Genomic DNA, 21,985 nt, shown 5'->3' on the forward strand with positions numbered 1-21,985 from the left:
ATTAATCAACTTTCTTATTGTTGCACTCATTTTGTGAGGCCTTTCATTTAACATTTCACACATAAAGCTAACGTGTAAGGTAAAAAAAAAAACATTCATGTGAATAGAATTGAATTGAATCGTGGAGCATTCTTGAGTATTACAAATGATCAAATCGTTGGCCTAAGAAATTGATACTGAATTGAATGACAAAAAGACCAACAAAGGTCGGCGTCTGCGCCTTGAACTTAATGCTCGTGTATTGCTTGGTGCGAGCACTCCCAAAAAAGTCGTAATCACTCAAAATAATGGAAAAAAGGAGGCGCACACAAGACTTGTGTGAAAAAGTGTATTGAAGCCGAAAATATACAACAGAAGTCTAAGGATTAACTGGAGAGACAGAGGTTTCGGAGCTAGTCCATTTTCAATGTCTCCACTGGAGCTCCAATGGAGACATTGAAAATGGACTAGCTCCGAAACCTCTGTCTCTCCAGTTAATCCTTAGACTTCTGTTGTATATTTTCGGCTTCAATACACTTTTTCACACAAGTCTTGTGTGCGCCTCCTTTTTTCCATTATTTTGAGTGATTACTGAATTGAATGGCCATGAAGGCTCTGATTTCCAGCCCTAATAGTAATAGACGGTGTGCCGGATGTCTTCTAGGCCCTCAGGTAGGCCTCGCATCTACCTGTAAAACTGGCTGCAGTGAGGTACAGCAGCCTAGTGTAAGTGAATCACTATATCCACTATAAAAGCATGTTACAAGGCCTATGAACAGAAAATGCATAGGCTACAAGTCAGAAAAATAAATTGCAATTTTAATTGCAGAAGTTATTGCAAGTTATTATCAAATACATTTTTTGTAAAAATCAAATGTTTGGCAATTATTTTTATAATTACAATAGTCCAGCTACTGCATTGAACACCTTGTGAATACTGATTAAAAAAAAAAACTATGATGAATTTAGCAGGACATATCTGCCAATTGAGGCTGTGCTAGACAAATGGCCTATAGGCCTAGTCCTAGTAGCATCACTTTAGGCCTACTCTACAATGTGGTCCTTGTATCCAAGAGCAGGGTTCTCATCCACATACTTTTTGATGTACCAGCAATAGATGCGAGCTTTTAGCTTTTCTTCAACAACAAAGTCCAAGGCAGCCTGCAAAACAACATTAAATTATTTATGGGATTTAAAGTCCAATATTAAAACCTCAAATAGCTTTTTTTTTTTTTAAAAAAAAAAGGGGGGGGGGGGGGAAGGAAAAAAGGGGGGGCATACCTTTGCGAGCTGTGCAGCTACACCTTTGCCTCGGAAAGACTCAGGCACTTGTGTTGAGAGCAGGTCAACCTCTCCGGCGCCTTTTAAAGAATAACGCAGGGTGGCGGTGTTGTCACTTCCTGCTTGGACACAAAGCATATTTTGATTATATATTTGATAGACTGTACAATGGTAACAACTACATTGCCTGTTGATGTTTTGAATATTTTAAATGCATTTCGATCACCCAGAATACCGGAGGGAGGATATACATCTCTATTTTTTCTGTTCTTACCAGTCCCGTCCAAGCATACGGTGAAGAGTTGTGCAGCTCTGTCGTGTATCGTCTTCGGCTTTTGGTCGGCGTCAGTCGCACAATGCCTAATTCTTCCAGCTTTTAAGATATTTGTGGTAGCCAGACAGTGTCTGAGACTGCGATGAAATAATAAAGACATTTTGGTGGTCGCGGCGCAGCGCAGGACGCACACGACAACCAGGCGAGGTTCAAAGGGTAAAGTGCAGTTCAACGTTTTCATCGCTAGATGGCAGAAATTTGCAAACAATGCCTCATCAAGAAAGAGAAGGGGGTTTTGCACACACGTTTGAATTGAAACATACAACTTTATTTATTTGTCCTTATTACAGTAATATCAAGAACACAACTATGATAAAAGTCTAGCCACACATAGTGAGCAACGTGTGATCCCCGTCCTTTTCAATGGCCTACTTGACCCTGTTTTTTCTGTGAACCAAGCGCAGTGACTTTTGGAGGCTTTGGACACTTTTTTCACTTTTTTGGCTGCTCTGTGTTCTGAGAGCTGTGTGTGTGTGTGTGTGTGTGTGTGTGTGTGTGTGTGTGTGTGTGTGTGTGTGTGTGTGTGTGTGTGTGTGTGTGTGTGTGTGTGTGTGTGTGATCTGCCTTCGGCTAAATGTAGGCCTATGTGTGTGCTATATGGTTAATATAGGCGTATGTGGAATTATACGTGTAATGGCTTGTGTATCCTGTATTTATGTGCGCTACTGGACACCTTAATTTCCCTTGGGATTAATAAATGATATTCTACTCTCTACTCTTCATTCATGGCCAAAACTCTCTCTCTCTCACCCTACATATTTCCACACAAAAGACCCTCAAAGTCCATCTTTCAGTCCTTCTCCTCTCCATTTCATTAAAGCTACATCTCCATGTGGCTTTAACATGTTCCCTTGAAGTTGAAGAAGCTCCAGACAATGTGCAATCTATCATCTTGAATCTATCGCCTTATCATATAAAAAAGATATTCAATCAGGCAACTCAACAAGGTGACTCAAGTAGGCTACAGTAGGCCCAAGTGGCGATTAAGTCACAGCTCCTATTATCCTATGGAGCTTTCCCCTGCACTCCTGCGGCCGTCACAGAGAAGACCAGGTTTGGCAAGAGGGCGCGAGCATAGATGGCCGCTTTAGAGAGGGTGCGGGCCAGGACCACCTCCTTCTTCTTGCTGCTCAGGATCTTCACAATCTCACCAACCATCTCGTTTATTGTAATGCCCAGGTATTGGGATGGAGAAGACGCTAGACCAGACAGGAAGACAAGCAGACAGATGGAGCATTTTAACTGTGTTTCTTTGATGTGTTTTTATGAATATACTTTTTATTTTTCAAAATGCATGCTATCCATTGACAAATGTAAGCTTTAAAGTAAAGTAAACTAATATTCACTGGTCTGACCAAAGTACAGTAAGGTTTCCAGCAACAGCACATATGAAACGTATACATTTTAAAGTCGTAATGAATACTAGAAATTGATGGTGATGGTAAATCGTGAGCTGAGAATTATAGGGTTCTATCTCCATTTTTGGTAAAATTGAGTTTTTTACATAATCTGACCCATTATATGCTTATTAATGCCTGTGTGGTGTTATTTTTGTGAAAAAAGTATTATTTTACATTGTTATTAATGAAATAAAAACGTTCTATCTCACAAAACAGCTGGGATGTAAAAACTTTGATGCTCAATATCTCAGAACTACCCTAAACGGAGATAGAACCTTATAATTCTAAGCTCACGAAATATTCATAAAAAGAGATAACATTTGTTAATGGGCAGCATCAATTCTGGAAGTAAACTACTAAAATGATAACTGTGCCTTTAAGTCTGAGTCTGAGTCAACTCTTTGTGCACACCTGATTTTGCGGTAGCGTCTTCTTTTGTTCCGGGTGGGCCGCTGATGAAGGTGTGGCTGATGGTGCTGACAGAGATGCCGTACTCCTGCACCTCAGCACGGAGGCAGTCAAAGAAGGCCTGCACAGCGTGTTTGGAGGCTGCATCTACAGTACGACACACAGAGAGAAGTTGTAGAAGAATGAAAGAAGAGTGTTAGAAGAATACACCCAACCACTGTCGCTTCACTTCTTTTTTGTTTGAAGATATATTTTTGGGCTTTTATGGCTTTATCAGAAACGGGCAGTGGGAGGGTTTCACAGGAAATGAGTGGGAGAAAGGGGAAAGATTGGCAAAGGACCTCGGGCCGGAATGGCGTAACAGTATGGTATCTTTGCTCACTGAGCCGCCGCGCCCCCGTCAGTTCACTTCACCTCATCAATTTCTTTTCTGGTCATATTTTTAGTAGTCAGGATAACTAAAGCACTTAACATCTTTATGGCTAGTTTTAAGAATAATGACCCACTGCTTTTCACTGCTATTAACCCATTGATGCCTAAAGCATCTGCAAAAAAGGCTGCTGAATGCCAAAGTCCTTTTTTTAGAAAAGTTGCCCTCAAAATCTAAATATCTCAGCCTCTGAAGCACATAAAAACATGCAATAAGTTGCATTTAAACACCAATACCCTTATCGGGCATTAGAATATGTTAATTCAGCTCTAACATACCAATATTTCTTTATTAAATTGTCTCAAATCTCATGAGCCAGAATGTTGCGTCATGCAGATCCAGGCTCCAGGGCCAATGTTGCGCAACGCAACATCCAGCATCAATGGGTTAAAGTGATCACAAGGTGATTAATTATATTTCCTGCTCAGACAACACAGATGTGCAAATCTCCACCAAGTTTATGGATGGAAAAACAACTTGTCCATAATCTTACATGTGGTACGGAATGGCAGTGCCAGCTTCCCCTGGATACTGTTGATCAAAAGAATGTGTCCACCTCTCCTTGATATCATAGATGGTAAGACACCTATAGGCGAGAAACAGACAAACAAAACTCACCAGTGCTGTTTCCTGTAAATGTAGTCATTGTCTTTGTCTATTATAACAATATGTATAACATTATATTTCATGCAACCTTTACAATCATTAACAGTTATTGGTATGTCCATCATCAGAGATGTTACTTCTTCTACAATGAGGATGTGCTGATAAACAACCCACCATTACTGTTGCTTTGTAGTAAACTTGTCATTGTGTTTGTCTCATGCTCTATATCCAAACTTTTACACATTTGCCTCCTAAAATGAAGATGTTTTATGAGAACTTACATCTACACCTAACTCCCTTCACAGACCTGCCGCTGATCATCTGGGGATAAGGGTGTACAATACTGTAAATACTGGAAAATGGGTATATGCCAGAGGTGTCAAAAGTAAGAGTAAAAGTCAAAAAGAAACATAGTTTCCTTCCAACACAGGTAACTTATCTGAGTAATCAGTAGACCTGTGAACTTGTCTTACGATTAGCTGACTACAGTATGCACTGGTTGGATCAAATTTGTGGTCAGTTATTGGTACGCTTTTAGTGTTTTTCAGTAACAACACATTAGATACAATAGAGTAAGTGGTGTAACAGGTATATACTGTATGTGCTAGTGTTGTGCTTACACCATGAATTTATTTTAACTTTTACTTTTGACACCTCTGGTAACTGCGGTAATCAGCAGTCTTCCGTACCTTTAGCCAGAGTGGTTGGGCCAAAGTAGTTCATGTCCATGACTGCGTGGTCCAGCTCCAGAGACGTGTCCTGCACGGGAGCCTTGATCTTCATGCTGCTGTTGATGATGAGGATGTCCAGGCAGCCATAGCACTCCATCACCTCCACAATCACCTCAGGCAGGCTGTCCATGTCGCCGAAGTCCACCATCACCAGCTTGGTTGGGAACGTCTATATATTGATATATATGATATATAATAGTGTACTGGCAAAGGCGATTCTAGGGTAAATTGGGGCCCCAAGCGAAACATTAAAAAAATGGAACATTTGCAACAAATCGCCACTACTGTAGATAAAAGTGTTAGCTGTTATTCACCATCTATAGGCATGGGGGTCGCGAGTGGCTGTCTGCCTAGCCTGGTGACAAGATGCGCCTCTGTGTGTAGGTATGACATGAATTGAAAGAGCATTCTATTGTGTTAAATTAATGTCTTCAGACACAACCCCAGTTCTACATTTTCTGTTATCAGAATGGCAGTAACCAAGTCAGAATATACAGTATTGTTAAAGGGACACTGTGCAGGAAATGGTCAAAAAAGGTACTGCAACTATGCTGCTCATTGAAACTGGGTTGGCTATTGCCCAATTTGATATTTACATGAAAGTTTACTACGTAATAAACACATATTTTCTAGTATGGTCCAAGTAGAGTCATTTTTGCAGCATGGAGAAGATCCCCCTTTTCATGTATGAAAAGTGCAATTTTTCCGGTCATAATGAATACTTAGAATTTGATGGTGGTGGTAAGTATTCATGAAAAAGGTAACATTAGTGAATGGGCAGCATGAATTTTGGAAATAAACAACTAAAAATCTCACACAGTGTCCCTTTAAATGTTCTGTGTGACGTCCTAGTGGTACTGTGGTGGTAAAATCTTTTCAATGACTACTACAGTGTTCCACTTGTGACTAATGAGGCAAGCTCATTACATTTTTAAAATTGTCATGTATACTGTATTTACATAATCAATTTATTTTCATCCATCCCGGCATTCATCCACACATGCACTTTAAATTATAATGCCATAGTAGGCTACATTTGCCTGCCTGGCCTACACAATCCAAATATTGCCATGAACACGATGTCATAGCAATGTTATGATGTAGTTCAGATGGGACGGCAATCCCTTCTGTACCAAAAGACCAACAGTAACTTACTCCATCTGCTAATCCAGTCATTCATCATCACACATGCAGTTGTCATACAATGTTTATATATACAGTACATTGCAGCAGCTGTGGCCTAATAGCTAAGGAGTTGGCCTTGGCACAAGTGAATGACCTGATTCTTGTACCAGTGGGAAGAGTGAGTGAGGTGTAGATCTCATACACATAGAAAGAATGTGGGCTGGGGAATGGGATATACTGTATACTCCCTAATACCCTCTTGCATCCTCATCCATTGCCCTTCAACAAAGGCATCTAACCCCCCCATCGCTGGAGGGGGGACTGTAGCTAAATACAGAGTTAATAAGCTGGTCAGAGTATACTGCAACTCTAGAGCAATGTAATGAAACACATTTGTCTACGAAATAAGTGATACCAATATTGTGACGCAATTACATACGTAATCAAAGTTTGCTGTTTAGTCAGTTCAGAGATTTGATCATTCTTATTATGGCCCCACTTGGGAACAATGGATAAAAAACACATTTCTCTGTACATTGAGACATTCTTAAAAAAAAAAACCATCGAGATTTGCACGGGTGTGTCTGCAATACTGCAATAACTGGAAATAAGCTTTCATGTTTTAGGTTATGCGTGTGCTCTTTATACAGCTTTTTTAAGCAGTGAATTACTTTACCTGGAGGAAAAGCAGTGTGCTGTGTTCAAGTGCTGTATTGAATACACCACAAGAGCTGTATTCAAACTCAATAGAGCTAATATTTAATCGTGTGTGTGTGTGTTACAATACCCAAATCCAATTATGTTCCATGTCCACAGGTGCCTGTGGGGATGCAAGCTCCACTTACCAAAGTAGGATCACAGTCCTCAGAGAGCTTCTGAGAAAGAGACTCCAGCTTCTCCCAACTCTGTCCACATAGGATCAGCCTGGCACCATCCTTGTGGAATATCTTGGCACACTCTGCAAAAACAGAGACACGAGAGCTGGAAAGGCGTGCCAACCTTATATGCATCTAAATGTATGCACAAAAGAATGTCAATGACAAGTCTGGATCTGTGGGGAGCCCATTCCTTACCGGTGCCCAGCCCAGACAAGGCGTCTGTGATCACCACCACTTTGTTCCGTAGCGAGGTTTTGGTCATGAGACTGAGCACTGCGTTGTACACGTAGAAGAAGCCAGCTGTCAACACAATCACCGCTGGCACAATCAGCACTGTCGTCCACAATGTCCCCTTCAAACAAAAGACGACACCTTTGTTTCCTTCATGCCATCATTTCCTTAAGGACATAAAATGGCCTGCCCCCATAACAAACTGGTAACACACCATCTGTAGATGTCTGTCTACACCAGGGGGACATTGCTGAATATGACACAATATGTCAGCAACACTTCATCCATCCTGTATGTTTTATGACCGTGGTCAGTAAATGCCATTCATTTTTTGCAATGCCTGCATTCCAAAATGTCATAGCATAGTAAAATAGTTCAAGACTGAATGACACTTAATGGCAACTGTCATGAATATGAATGGAGTGTAATTCATGTTGATGATACATGTTATGCCATGTTGATATGATACTCATTTCGCTGTTGATAAAACATGACCAAAATATGACCAAAGTACTAGTTTTGCAGCTAAACATGTCTATTTCTGGACATTCAAAATGTCTGACATGGAGAAGAACCACCTTGTCATGCATGAAAAATGCAATCTTCCCTGTCATAGTGAATACTTATTCATTTGATGGGGGTTGTATTCATGAAAAAGGTAAGATTTGTGAATGGCCAGCATGAATTCTGTAAAAAAAACTTCTAGAAATATTACAGAGTGAGTGCACCTTTAATGCTGCTTCTTACATTGCTAACTGAAGCCTCTTCTTCCGCCATGGTGGGAGGGGAGATGACTTTGTTGGCCCTGCGCCCTGGTATTAGGTTGACCTGCTCTGACTCCGGTGATTCAGTTTCTAGGAAGAGAATACATTCATCATAGATTCAGAGAAGCACACAGCTCAGTCTTTAAAAAATGTCGTCCAAGTCATGTTAAACAACAAAATTACATTGTTGTCAGTCCTTGTATTGTTGTTATATGCCACACTCTTCATTGACATCCTTTGAAGCAGATATACGGTAAAACAAATCTTAAAACACTGAACAACCCAAAACTGCCACATAACAAATAGCAGAATGATATGCAAAAAAGTTTGTAAAGCATATTATGTTTGTATTAAGTTTGTAAGCATTTTATACAATGTATTTTCTCGCAGGTTGACTGCAGCATTCACAGCTATAATCACCCCGATATTACCACTCTAAATTTACACTGACCTATTACTATCTATAGAGTCTAGTGAGTGCCAGGGAGCCTACTATACGCTACAGTGGATGCATTTCCAAGCAGAACCCCAATGGTGTAACTACAAACAGTTGGAGAGCAAATGAAAACGGTCTTTCTCAGCAGACTCCATGATGACAGCCAGTGGACAAATAGCAGGAACTCATGCAAGCAAAGCCTGAAGACTCCCCCCACACACCCCAACTCCCCACACACCACAACATAAGTCTGTCCTTCTAGCACAGCAATGTTCAATAACACAGCTGAGTACTAGGAGTAGTTACAGCAACACATTTTATGACAGTGTAAAAAAACATACAAGAGCTGAAGTTCACATACCTGCTTGATGTTCTGTAGCCGGCTTCTCTCAGTGCCCCCAGTGCCTCAAGCGCTCCTCTGACTGCCCATTTTCCAAAGAGCAAAAGGCAGTTGCACCGGTCAGTGCTGTGGGGGCTGAGGTGATCTTTTAATAGCCCGCAGCTGACTCAGTCGTGCCCCCAATGTATGTTGTGCACTGCACATGGTGAGCACAAATATCTGACTAAACGCGAGAAGGGGGTTGGGAAGAAGATACACTGAGTGTCACATTTCTTTTGGCATACTGTGTAGGGACCAGTGTCAAGGGCGCCGGAATGAGTTTTAAAGTGGTGGTGCATTGTTTTTTTCAAAATTTTCTTTATTTCTTAACAATGTTACTTCTGCTGAACTCCACTCATTTTTCTGCAGTAAAAGTTGAGAAAGCTTCATTTAGGAAGCCCAATGGTGGGGATGCCAATGCACCACTGCATCCCCCTATACGCAGTGTTTTGCGCGCAGCTGACAGAGAAGTTCTCTGTGGTATGCTTGGTGTGGTTGGGGTGATTTATGAATGAATGAATGAATGAATGAATGAATGAATGAATGATGAGAAACATGTTTGTGATATTATGGTATATTAATACGAATAGTGAGTGTCTTGTAGTTTTTAATTGAAATGAAAGAAAATGTAGACTCGGCTATAACAAGAAAATTTAGGGTATGAAAAGATTCCCTCTCTTCCCTTTCTTCATTAGGCCTACAATGAAAGGGGAACCTATTTCGTGCATTTTTAACTCTGTGGTGTTCAGATATGTAGCCTAGGCTACAATTACGCATCAAATATTGTTCATGATTCACAACAGTGAGGGTGCAGACATTTGAGCAACTTAAATGCACACCATGGTCTTGGCACACGACTGTGGCTACAGCTTCAGAATTTTCATGAATGGAGAAAGACATGATGTCTGAACTGTGAAAGCTGGTACACCCAGGTCTGCCACATTGCGCTCTTTGGGCATGCGCGTAAAATCTTGGCAAGGTGAAGGAATCTGTTGACTCGATTTCTTATCATGCAACCATGTCATCTACACATAACCTCATTCTCGTTGCCACCCTTACATTGTTTTCTCAAGCGCATCCCTGCCTAGCAAAATTCTGCTATTTCGCTTGCAAAAAATAGGTTATCACCAGAGCGTAGCCTTGCTGGACCAATGCTGAACCTCTGCCTGCTTTGACTCGCACTCCAGTCCAAACCTCGATACAGACTTGGCTTGGGGAACATGTCGGATTTTGAGGAGTTTGAGAAGCAACTAAGCGAAAATCGGCAAGGTGACTCCTTCATATCTTACACCACCACCACATCGACGTTCGTTTGTGTCATGGGATTGTATTTGTCTGTGTTGTATGGGTGTTTTATGAATTGATCCATTCCTGCTTACTCCAAAGCTAGCTTGTTGGGGTTGCAAATGACGTAAGGTATCCGCTAAGTGAAGCTAACATGAACTCTCGAACCGCATTTCAGTTAGTTTTTTCCATTTCGTTAGACAGTCTGCCTCAGTTGTTATTTGCACGAGCAGGTTACCTGTCATCATAGGCTACATGGTTTTCATTAGCCAGCTGAACATTTCATGTGCTACTGTTTGCGGTGCACCTGTCCGTGTTGGCCCTAGTATTTTTGCTGGCTGACATTATTTTTTAAATAGCCAAGACGAATAAGCGGCTCACCAGGTAGATCTACCAGTGGACTTCGGATGACAGCATGGCATGGCAGAGGTGTAGTTGTTCTACATGCACTGTAACGCAGTAATTAATCAGCGACACGTTGCAGTCATTCGCGTCAATTCCCCCCAAGTCACTGTTCTGTGATGTGAACATGCAATGCGAACATGGTTATGTTATGAAGTGTAGCTGGCGCGCGGGAAATTGTCAACATAACGCTGTCATGTATTGTTATGGAATGCAATTGTGATAGTAGACAGTAAAAGAAACCTTCTAGCCCCGTGGGTGGTCCACTATTGGGGCACCTTGTCATCGCCTAAAAATGTATCCATAAATTTGAAACATAGTTACTTAGTGCTGGCGCGTGCGCCTGCCAAAACGCGCACCATACTCAACAGTGGAAATCAATGTCAGTTTGTTACTAAAGTAGAGTAACCTATGACCTCCAAGTTAAACTCAGGTGTCAAGTAGCTTACATTATACACATAAAGCCGACATGGCCATTTAAAAACACACAACACAGGTAAGTCAGGGAGGGGAAAAAATAAAAACTAAAGAAAAAATGAAAAGGCAATGTGCAAAAACATATTCTGTGTAGACAAATGTGCAAAAAAAACATTTTCGGAGAGTTGAGGTTGGCCTAGACAAGATAAAATTGCTCTGAAATGAGTGTTGACAGATACATCTATGATCTAGTATTGTGATGTAGAAGTAAGAAAAAAGGACGTATTACATGGTAATCAAGGTAGAACATAGATTCTGGTAGGGTGCATGAAGTCAATATGTTAAATTGGCATAAAGCAGGCAGGGTAGGCTACAGAGTGTGATAGGGGTGAAGATTCCTCACAACGTCCCAGTCTAGTACAAGCAAATTGTATTGAATAATCTACACACACACTCGCACGCACACACACATAGTCTTCCTTGTGATAAGCAGAAAAAGAATTATGTCCAGTGGTTAAGACATTTTCCATAGTGCAGTGATTGAACAGCCCCCCCTTCCTGGCATAATAATGGCATAAGAGTAGTAGTTTGAGGGTATTATGAATCGAAGTGGCCTCTACTGAAGTCTTTTTCACTGTGATCTGTCAGAGAGAGAAAAAGAACGACACAAAAGAAGGAGTCGCAGCAGTACAACAAGCCGAAGCGACAAGCACCGCAGCTGGAGCAAGGACCGAGGCAGCCGCAGTCGGGACAAACGCAGTCGCAGCAGGGACCACAAGAGCCGCGACAGAAGGAGTGGTTCCCGGGATCATAAGAAGCGCAGGTAGAAGCTGCTTTCCGTAATTTGTAGAGATGCACAGGATCCAAGATCCGGTTCCGGATCCAGCAGGATAATAGGGTTTTTCACAGGATCCGGATCCGGTTCCAGGATCCAGGATCCGGTAGCCGAGGCTTTTCAGACAAAATAGTTAGAGCCAACGTGATAAAAAGGGCCCACGTGTGTGAGTAGGCTATGTCTTTCAACGCTTTCGTAGGATCCGGTATACGGTTCCGGATCCGGCAGGATCTTAAGCAGTGGATCCGATATCCGGCAGGATCCTAAAAATCAGGACCCGGTGCATCTCTAATAATTTGTCAATTATATGATAGCTAGTCAGTACGTTTCTTTGTCACTTTCTGTCACAGAGGGGCAAAGTTTTGCAAAGTTATTTTGTTTGTGTGTTCCGAAGTTATTCTCCACGGAGGACCAGGAAGAAAAAGACATACAAGTACTGGGATGTGCCACCTCCAGGCTTCGAACACATCACTCCCACACAGTACAAGGCTATGCAAGGTTGGTGTTTCTGCTCACTGCTTATGGAAATGGGGTACTGCTTCGGACATCAGTTGCATTGGAAAAGCTACTTTCCATCGCAACTATCCATTTGTTATGTAGTGACTATGCCTATGTAAACATAGACATTTGATGTTTAAACATCTTTTCAAACAAGGTTGCCTTTTGTAGAAGATAAATGTACATGGTCTAGGCTACATATGCAAGGTGTCCTCTAAAAATAAAGAAGAAACATTAAGAAATGGTAGGGCGCCATACATGTTTGCATCCTTTCAGGCAAAGTGATGTCATACTTGTGTTGTGTGTTTTTTTTTGTCTCCAGCTGCTGGCCAGATCCCCACTATAGCGCTGCTGGCAGCCGCCTCCGCCTCCAGCTCCAGCGGAGTGGCTGTCGCGCCCACACAAGTGCCTGTTGTGGGCAGTCAGATGACCAGACAGGCCCGACGCCTCTATGTTGGCAATATTCCTTTTGGTGTGACTGAGGTAAGAGCAGAGGAGATTACACATCTTTGCTCAGGCAGGGTGGGGGAGGAGGGGTGGGGGGGAGCCCACGTAGTAAACAAAATGTTCTCTGTTGTGTGTATCCATGAGCTAACTCCAGACAATGGTGCCCGTGGGTCTTCATCTTGTGCTTTGCAGGAGTCTATGGCGGAGTTTTTTAATGCTCAGATGCGACTAGCCGGCCTCTCCCAAGCCCCCAGTAACCCCGTGCTCGCCGTGCAGATCAATCAGGATAAGAACTTTGCTTTTTTAGAAGTAAGCATCACTGTGGTACTGTACTGTATGTGGGATTGAATTGTTCGATTGTATAGACATGATATGACCTCCAAAATCTTAGCTTAAAGGTGCACTGTGTAGGATGATGGCCAGAGAAGGTGTTGAAACTATGCTACTCATTGAAACGGTGCTGCCTATTGCCAAATACTATGATCTTTTCATGAATATTTACTAAATAATAAACTAATATTTACTAGTATGACCAAAGTATGGTAAGTTTTGCAGCTGAAAAAATGCAGGAAATTCAAAATGGCGGATCATGGAGAAAATCCCCCTTTTCATGTATGAAAATAATTTTCATAATGATAATTAGAATTTAATGGTGTCGATAAGAAAATGTAACATTTGTAAAATGAGCAGCATGAATTCTGGAAATAAACTACTAAAAATTACACAGTACACCTTAAGTAATTGTTTTCATAATTATATATATTATATATACATATATACAAATCAAATCGCAGTACCCTCCAATTAGAAATTAGATATTGGCCATATTGTACCACACTAATAATGTGTGTGATTTTTCCCACTGTAGTTCCGTTCTGTTGATGAAACCACCCAAGCCATGGCGTTCGATGGCATCCCCTTCCAGGGCCAGTGTCTGAAGATCAGACGGCCGCACGATTACCGCCCCCTCCCAGGGATTGCGGAGCAGCCAGCTTTTCATGTTCCAGGTCAGAAAACCTACAGTATTGAGCTGGCTCTTGGCCCTCCAGTATCAGTGTGTAGAGGGATGCCCGTAAATTGGGGCTCTTAGTGAATTATGTGGCCAAATTGTGTTCAGAATTGTAGACAGTAATCCTTCATGCAGCAATAGCCTGGCATTGCAAATCATAGAGTTCCATAGAGCAGTGTATTCACTGAATGTAAATGTTGCATTTTATGTTAGATACAGTTTAAAGATACCCTGGACAGGTTACTTTTTAGAGTGTACACAATATAATAAGTTATACAATATACATTACACCATATTAGTAAGGAACACCTGCTCTGACAAGCTCTGGTGGCTTTTTAGTTCTGAGATAACACTTCTGTTTGGTAATTAGTTTTGCATTCTCATAAGCGTGCCAATTAAATGGACAACCAGTAAATTGACTCACATTGCAATGATGCTTGTAATTCCATTGAATGTCGTAATTTATAATATTCATCGATTCTAAGTATTGCAATGGGATGTCTTCATACTGTATGCGCTTCATAAATGTTTTTCATTACTGTCTATCATTTCCAACTCTGCAACTGTACAGGTGTGGTATCCACAGTGGTCCCAGACTCCCCTCATAAACTCTTTATTGGAGGACTACCCAATTATCTCAATGACGATCAGGTATGCCAAACCTCTTGCCACCCAATGTCACCAGGCAACTAGTTTAAATATTACTTTAGCTCATGTTTCACTTGAAATAAAATAAAAATACTGTCATATTCAAAACATTCAATCCACTCATTAGATAGAGAATAGTGAAAAGACAAAACATTAACTGTTAAAGCCAAAACAAATATTGTTTTTGGGGACATATACTGTATGTCCATTTTGAATTTGATAACGACAACATGTCTTAAATAAGTTGGGACAGGACCAGTGAAATGCAATTAACATCAGAATAAGCTAAAACAACACAATTAAGAAAATGTCAAATTGTAGGACATTGACTTCCAACATGAATGTCCACCATCACAGAGAGGCTGAGTCACTCAGAATTACAGAGGGAATAATTACTTAGTTATTACACTAAGTATTGCATTCCCTTTACATTACCATGATTGTGTATACATAAGACGTATTTATGTTACTGGAATCATTATATAGGTAACTCAGTAATGGATCCCAATAACCAACTAATACCAGCCAGCAGTGTCTTATGTAGGGAGACTTTTAAACGTTATATCTTGCTCTGTTATAACATAAAACAGCTTGTCCTGGTGCTTGTGGTCAAAGGATTGGAGTGAGCCGTGAAAGAGGCTTTGTTTGAACTCCCAAAATGGAAAGATCAATAGCATTCACTATCACATGATATTTCATTGGTTGCTTTTGTGGTTTTGTTCATCTCTAGGGAATAAATATTTCACAGTATGGAGAACCATAATACTCTTACTTTAACCGGTATACATATATTAACATACTAATTTGCAGTTTCAGTTAACTACATCCCCATGTTGAAACATACAGTATACTGTATGTTGCCAGTTTTAGAATAGCTAATAGGCCTACTGAGCAAGATGGACTTCTTCCCAAGGTTGCAGCAAGGTCATGTGTTTTTGGGAGGTAAAAAAAGTATCATTGTAGTTCCTGAATAATTTCTTTGCTCAACATCTCTAATGAATGATTTCAGTCCAAACATGTAAATCCCGTTCTCCAAATGTTCCTCTTGTACTTTTGAGAAACACATACTGTATGCTAATCATGCTCAAACCTTAACTACGACATTGAACAGAGTGTAATCCAGGTTCACTTTTGAAGTAGATGGGGGTCCTGTTGTTTGCAGTGCACATGTTATCCTGTGATTGGAGACGTGACTTTTAAAAAAAAGCTAGATTTTATTGACAAGAAAAGAACTAGAACTACAAAAACTTAAACATCAACGTCAATGTAACCCTGGTGTTTGATCATTTTTTTCCTTCCTCCTTTGTTTGTCTCTTGCAGTCAGTCACTTGCTACTGCTTTGATACTCACAGCTCTTTCATTTTTGTTCCCCTACTCTGTCCCCAGCTAGGGGCCTGTAAGATCGTTCTAAAGTCTCCGCTCTTAATTTGTTCAGTAGTACTGACCTACTGCTGCCATGCCAACATGTAACTCAAGGCAAGTAAGACATTCCGTTTCTCCCACGGATACACCTTCTCAAAAGCCAGCAGGTTCCCCTCTCCCCTGGCTGCTTTCCTTTTCTCCCATACCTCTCTCTGTCTTGGAGCGCCATAGTGACCTAGGATGGGCTGATTTTTCCTGGTGGTGGTGGGGTGGTGGGGTTGACTGGGCTGATTGCTGGAGTATGAGCTGCAGTACTAGCCAGGTTTGGGTTTAGGCAATGTGGTTTGGTTAGTACATGAGTTGTAGATCCTAGCTACAACAGATACGTGTATGGTAACAGTGAGTGAGTGTATGGCCAGTGGGAGCTGTACTGCTTTACTGGCAGAGACAGGTAAGGCATGCTTGTCCATCCTTTATGACCCTGACATGCTAACCTGAAGCTTCTGCTCTGTCTGTGTCAGGGTCTTGGGATTGGTATTGTTCAACAGCATTTGACACATGTATAATATTCCAGTATATCAGAGCTACACAAAAGTGATGTAATACTTTTACTGTATGTTCGACAGTGGAATAATGTGATTTGGTGAAGGCTTTTTGTTAGAGCTCATGTTTATGCTTTCCATTTTGTATTTTGTTCTCTGAATACACTTGTTACCACTACTTCTATCAATAGCAGTAAATATCAGTAGCAGTAGCAGTCACTATCGATATTTGTGTTGCTTTTTCATGTAAGAGTGTCACTCAATGTGGACAGAATAGTTCCACCATTTTAGTTTCATCTGATTACGTGGACATGTGTGACATTTGGTAGGGATATAATGAATATCCACATACGTATGTACATTCATGCGCATTCGTCTTCCTTAGGGGCTTGTAGTTTACTAGTAGACCCATGGTGAAGGTAGGACAGCACACACAGTGGGTGCAAATCAAACTGCTTCCTCCCGTCCTTTCCTGTGGGCTCCGGCCTCGTGACGGAGCCCCCATTCTCTCATTTCGCTATTGAGATATGTGACGTGGCAAAGGCCCTCAATAGTCAAAGGGTTGACAGCGGGAACACGTAATTGTTTTCTCCACGGAGGCGGCGCAACACTGAGGCAAGAGGACAGGAGGGACCGGGAAAGGACGTCAGAAAGCAGTTTGACCTGCAGCCATAGTCTGAGGGTTTTTTTGCCACCTTCTGCACAGCTCCAGAAGCCATCTCACTTCATTGTTCAACCTTCTGGTAGATTTAGTCCTAGCTAAAATGTAGAGTGTCAGACAGTTTATTGTGGCACCGTCTGCTCTAACATCTCTCTTCTGAATACTCTCTTTTGTCACAGGTCAAGGAGCTCTTGACATCGTTTGGTCCCCTCAAAGCTTTCAACCTTGTCAAAGACAGTGCCACATCACTGTCCAAAGGTTACGCTTTCTGTGAATACCTGGACATTGCTGCCACTGATCAGGTGGGTACGCTCCACCCATCGACCACAGAGACAACAAATCCACATCATGACAAGACACTAGGCCTTGGCAGTTGAAAAATTAAATCTTTGCAATAATTAATCGTTGTAAACTTGCATATGCTAAATATAGCTGCCTTGTTTCTGTTATGTGCAGTATTTGATTGATAAGCTTCAGTCAGTTGCTTTTGCGATCCCCTTAAATTAAATGCACAATTTCACAGGTGGCTTAGCACACCTGTCAGGGATGTAGGAGAATGATGGGTAGCAACAACAATGAAACAAAAAATCGACATAACCATCAATGGTAAGCCATGGAACACATGTAGGTCAGTGATGCCAAAGTGTAGGCCATGAAGTGTTACAGTGAAGTGTGAAACACGTATGGGACATGGCTGAAAAAATAGGGAAATATAATGAAACAAAACCAATATGTCACTGAAAGTTCAATGACAGGATTCCCCTTTTGGGAAAAATGTGGGCCCTGGCATTCTTGTTTGGAAATGCCTGATGAAGGTAAACAATCTGGTGGTTCCATTTTGAGGTCCTCATCGCACCGCCCTGATGTCCTCTCATGCCTTTCTCTGGACACATTGCTGCTATGGACTGACCTTCTGGGTTTAATGTCAGGATGCAGCTCAGTGATCATGATGTGGGTTGTTCTTCCTGCAGGCGGTGTCTGGTCTGAACGGTATGCAGCTGGGCGACAAGAAGCTGATTGTCCAGCGGGCCAGCGTGGGGGCCAAGAACGCTACTCCGGTGTGTGGCCCCTTGACTTTACTGAATCATCATCCATTGTTCACTGATTTTTTTTAATTACTGTATGTGGCATGCTTGCTGCTGTACTGCTGATGTGGCTTTCGTGTGGATTTTAAAGCGGTTACAATGTCTCAGTTTTAACTGTTGGTCTGTTCCAACCACCTTCCCACAAAATGACACTTTGTGTCTGCCTCTTTCTCTCTTCCTTTCTCTGTCATCCATCCACTCACTCACTCACTCACTCACTCACTCACTCACTCACTCACTCACTCACTCACTCATTATTTTTTCATTGTTTGCTTCTTTGTTTCCTTTTCTTTCTTTCTTTCTTTCTTATTTTCTTTCTTTCTTACTTTCTTTCTTTCTTTCTTTCTTTCTTCTCACGTTCCTGCGTACCTCTCCTCCAGACGGCGGTGATTGAGACTCCGGTAATGCTGCAGGTTCCCGGGCTGCAGAGGGTGCAGCAGTGCTCGGGGCTGCCCACGGAGGTGAGTAGAGGAGAATAGAGTAAATTTACTGATCCCCAGGTGGAAATTAAGTGTCAAGTAACTTACATAAATACACATAATGCCCACTTGGACATTTCAAGACGCATATAACACAGGTAATAGTCCGGGAGGGAAAATAAAAACAACCGAAAAATAAAATAAAAAGACAATTGTGTAAAAACATATTCTGTGAATTGAGGTAGACAGGAGTAGCCTGGTTCTCACCGACGGCGCGTGTATGTAGCTCCGCTCCGGAGCCCCCTGGTGGAGTGGAGCTACACACACTTCCGTCTGGTAGTGCTGCCATTAAAGTGCTCTTGTCGAGTAGAAAATAAATGGAGCATTTATTACTTAAATATCAACGGCAGCTGCCAGCTCACATTGATGTGTCACAGGACAGATTCTACACCATACTGACTCTTTAGAGATGAACACAAAACATTTTTGGAGGAATTTGTTGGTGTTGCGGTGCAATAAATGCACCATTTATTTCCTGACTCGAGAAGAGCATGTTAGCGGCAGTGCTACCAGACGGTAGTTTGTGTAGCCTAGTACAGTACACACACGCACCGTCGGTGATAACCAGGCTAAGACAGGAGATTAACATGACCAAAAATGAGTGTTGACAGATACACGCAGTAAGTCTGTAGTATAGGATTGTGATGTACGTAGAAGTTAGAGAACTAAGACATAAATAGTATTCATCAAAGAACATTTTATCCTGGTAAGGTGCTGTGCCTCCTCAACATGGTGATGCCGGAGGAGCTAGTGGAGGACGAGGACTACGAGGAGATCCTGGAGGACATCCGGGAGGAGTGCAGCAAGTACGGCGCCGTGCGCTCCATCGAGATCCCACGTCCGGTCGACGGAGTGGAGGTGCCGGGATGCGGAAAGGTCAGACAGCAACCCACTTGGCCGGCCGGCAACTTGTCCCTTCCTCCTTCTGGGGCACAGCAGAGTTTTGTTGTTTCTGATGATGTATTTGATTGCTTTAGTTTACATATCTAGTTTTGTTGGCTCTCTCTTACATGTAGGCATGTTAAAATATCATTGCTCTTAGAGGCGATATTGGTCAGCCTGGATTGACAAGCTGCACCACAGCACTAGTTTTAGCTTTGCCATTATTATTTCTTTTGATCCTACGTAATTGATCCTCAGTTTAGTTCCTCGATTTACTGTAATCCTAGTGCAATAGTGTATGATTGGAACAATGTTGTAGTGTTGAATTGTGGCCTCTCAGGATGTGTTGTCAAACAATGCTTTCTTTCATTCAGTTACTTGAATGTGAGGAACAACCCTCACCAACACCTCTGGCTGACATGCCCTTTATGTTTTCTCAATTCATTCCAGATCTTCGTGGAGTATGCGTCTTCAGCGGAATGCCAGAAGGCTATGCAGGCATTAACTGGGCGCAAGTTTGCCAACAGGATGGTGGTCACTAAATACTACGACCCGGACATGTATCATAGACATGAGTTCTGATGAAAAGAGGAGAGGGTTACCTCGTTGAACATTTGCCTTTGTGGCATCGGTGAAACTGTATTCTGCACTCACTCACTCTGCCTTCTGGAGCTCACCACATTGAAGACTGAAGTCCAAACGTAAAAGATTTTCCAAAGAGGTTTTGTAATAGAAATAGACCACTGTATATAGTACACAGTACTACAACAGTGATTCATATACTTTGTTTAGCAACGGCCGTAGACATCCACACAGTCAATTCGTTATAAAAAAGAAAACTATGGTTTGCGTTTACAGGAGAGGTTACATTTTTGGGGGGAATGAGTAGTTTTAAATGTCCGTAGTTATGTAAAACTCTGAGCACTGGGTATTTAAATTCTATATTTACCATTTTAATGCTATTTGCTTTCAGTAGCCTGTCATTTAGATTTAAGGTGTAGGCTTTTATGTAACACAAAGTCCCCAAATAATGCACAATTGTATTGCTACACACAGTGAAGCATAGCTGGACTAGTTTTCTGGAGGAAAGGTTAAACTAGACTGTGCTTATTGGTTAATGTGTTCAGCTGTGAAATAATGCAGAATGATTTTTTAAATTATTATTTAAGATACACAATTGTGTATACGTGTGTGTGTGTGTGTGTGTGTGTGTGTGTGTGTGTGTGTGTGTGTGTGTGTGTGTGTGTGTGTGTGTGTGTGTGTGTGTGTGTTACAGTGTTCTGAAGTATTATTTATGTTATTTATAAATATTTATTTATTATCTTTAGTAGGCTATGTAACATCTCCTAACTATCTGAGATATTTGCTGAAGCATGGAAATCAACCTTTTTTGATCGTGGAAATGTCAGTCTGTTGAAGTTGTTGGAACTTTTTGGAAATGCATTACAGCTAATGTTACTGGCATAAAGGCAGTTATGAAATGCTATGATGAAATTTGACGACAATGCTACTCTGCTCTATTCATTTATGAATGCGGGTGAATATAATGAGTGCTTTAGTATTTTTAAACCATTTCATATCTACCCCTATAGTCTTCAAAATAAAATAAAATAAAACAACGACTCAATTTACTTGGTAAATTATTTTAATGTAGGCTAACGTTTGCCTAAAATAGTCGGCTGTAGGCCTACATGCCTATTGTGAAATCCTGCATGTGAAGGCAAGGGTGCTTCTGTCCATTGCGGGTGTAGAGACAGTCTGCGATCAATGGGGGGCGACAGATATTGAATGTTTCCAAAAGGGCGAGATGGGGCAGTTCAAGTAAGTGCACAGATGCCTTTGTAGAGGTCTGCGCAGAGGAGACTCGCCACAAAGACAAGACGCTCTCAGGAGAAGCGTCAACATCGGTCTTGTCGATTGGGTGAAGAGTTCTGTGACCATGTCGACGATGAAAATGGACAGTTTTTGTAACAAATTTCAAGCGAATATTTTCAATAAAAGTAAATGTCAAAATTGCTTCAAATCCCGTGAACTACACCTCAGGACAAACGAGGACTTCAGTCAGGTATGTTAAGTTTTGGTCATCTGTCTCGCCTATTTCTGGTGATGGGTGTAATTCTAAACATTTGGTCTACTTCTGTGTTGATAATGTTAACGAATGGTCAGGTTATTTCACTGGTCACTTTTGGCGTATTTTTGTAAGAGCTCGATTCGGCAACCAAAAAGCCACACTACACGAAGGAGAATTAAACTCTTCAGTGAAACTCAAAGGCAACTTGACAGCGGCAGCACCTGCAGCGTTTCATGCGGGGAAACGGCGACGACGTTATCCATGGGAGTGTTGTGCCTCGTGCAGTAGGCGCACGCCAACAACTTGTAAAGAATTCCAACTATGTACAAACGCCAGGTTTCTTGTGTAATATTGTGCGCCTAGGTAAACTGACCGAAATTC

The 21,985-nt window shown here is 41.6% G+C and overlaps 4 protein-coding genes across 5 annotated transcripts in view; 2 read left to right on the forward strand and 2 right to left on the reverse strand.

The window, feature by feature from the left end:
- Positions 1-777: 777 nt before the first annotated feature.
- On the reverse strand, positions 778-1,790 carry im:6904045 (protein NATD1). Of its 2 annotated transcripts, none has more exons than XM_063213428.1 (3): positions 1,535-1,790; positions 1,261-1,379; positions 778-1,140 (listed from the first exon to the last, which is right to left on the reverse strand). In XM_063213428.1, the coding sequence occupies exons 1-3, from the start codon at positions 1,773-1,775 to the stop codon at positions 1,024-1,026; spliced, it is 477 nt and encodes a 158-aa protein (XP_063069498.1). In that variant the 5' UTR covers positions 1,776-1,790; the 3' UTR covers positions 778-1,023. The 2 variants fall into 2 exon arrangements, with proteins under 2 accessions (XP_063069498.1, XP_063069489.1); XM_063213419.1 differs by having other exon boundaries at positions 1,261-1,382.
- Positions 1,791-2,003: 213 nt separating this feature from the next.
- On the reverse strand, positions 2,004-9,066 carry dhrs7ca (dehydrogenase/reductase (SDR family) member 7Ca). The gene is made up of 8 exons (XM_063213407.1): positions 8,965-9,066; positions 8,151-8,257; positions 7,368-7,524; positions 7,140-7,252; positions 5,128-5,338; positions 4,326-4,418; positions 3,406-3,549; positions 2,004-2,793 (listed from the first exon to the last, which is right to left on the reverse strand). Exons 2-8 carry the CDS (start codon positions 8,178-8,180, stop codon positions 2,600-2,602), a joined length of 942 nt encoding a protein of 313 aa, XP_063069477.1. The 5' UTR covers positions 8,181-8,257; positions 8,965-9,066; the 3' UTR covers positions 2,004-2,599.
- Positions 9,067-10,021: 955 nt separating this feature from the next.
- LOC134468773 (splicing factor U2AF 65 kDa subunit-like) lies at positions 10,022-21,032 on the forward strand. Its single transcript, XM_063222647.1, has 12 exons — positions 10,022-10,251; positions 11,734-11,908; positions 12,315-12,418; positions 12,741-12,901; positions 13,058-13,174; positions 13,734-13,872; positions 14,446-14,525; positions 17,267-17,389; positions 18,059-18,145; positions 18,553-18,633; positions 19,363-19,527; positions 19,984-21,032. The coding sequence occupies exons 1-12, from the start codon at positions 10,203-10,205 to the stop codon at positions 20,113-20,115; spliced, it is 1,413 nt and encodes a 470-aa protein (XP_063078717.1). The 5' UTR covers positions 10,022-10,202; the 3' UTR covers positions 20,116-21,032.
- Positions 21,033-21,376: 344 nt separating this feature from the next.
- Positions 21,377-21,985, forward strand: part of LOC134459382 (myosin phosphatase Rho-interacting protein-like) — a 30,156-nt gene continuing 29,547 nt past the window's right edge. The window contains exon 1 of the mRNA XM_063211728.1: positions 21,377-21,598. Within this exon, the coding sequence (XP_063067798.1) occupies positions 21,473-21,598 (126 nt within the window). The 5' untranslated portion in view covers positions 21,377-21,472. The remainder of the gene's footprint in view (positions 21,599-21,985) is intronic.

Source organism: Engraulis encrasicolus, chromosome 2 (assembly GCF_034702125.1).
Source record: "Engraulis encrasicolus isolate BLACKSEA-1 chromosome 2, IST_EnEncr_1.0, whole genome shotgun sequence".
NCBI classification, from domain to species: Eukaryota; Metazoa; Chordata; class Actinopteri; order Clupeiformes; family Engraulidae; genus Engraulis; species Engraulis encrasicolus.

Coding starts and splice junctions, on each gene's coding strand:
- im:6904045 (XM_063213419.1), bottom strand. CDS start 1,775: ATGAAAACGTTGAACTGCACTTTACCCTTTGAACCTCGCCTGGTTGTC. Junction 1,383..1,534: donor CGTATGCTTGGACGGGACTG/GTAAGAACAGAA, acceptor TTTGTGTCCAAG/CAGGAAGTGACAACACCGCC. Junction 1,141..1,260: donor TAGCTGCACAGCTCGCAAAG/GTATGCCCCCCC, acceptor GTTGTTTTGCAG/GCTGCCTTGGACTTTGTTGT.
- dhrs7ca (XM_063213407.1), bottom strand. CDS start 8,180: ATGGCGGAAGAAGAGGCTTCAGTTAGCAAT. Junction 7,525..8,150: donor AAGAGGCTTCAGTTAGCAAT/GTAAGAAGCAGC, acceptor TTTTGTTTGAAG/GGGACATTGTGGACGACAGT. Junction 4,419..5,127: donor CCCAACCACTCTGGCTAAAG/GTACGGAAGACT, acceptor TCTCGCCTATAG/GTGTCTTACCATCTATGATA.
- LOC134468773 (XM_063222647.1), top strand. CDS start 10,203: ATGTCGGATTTTGAGGAGTTTGAGAAGCAACTAAGCGAAAATCGGCAA. Junction 11,909..12,314: donor CGGGATCATAAGAAGCGCAG/GTAGAAGCTGCT, acceptor TGTGTTCCGAAG/TTATTCTCCACGGAGGACCA. Junction 12,902..13,057: donor TTCCTTTTGGTGTGACTGAG/GTAAGAGCAGAG, acceptor TGTGCTTTGCAG/GAGTCTATGGCGGAGTTTTT.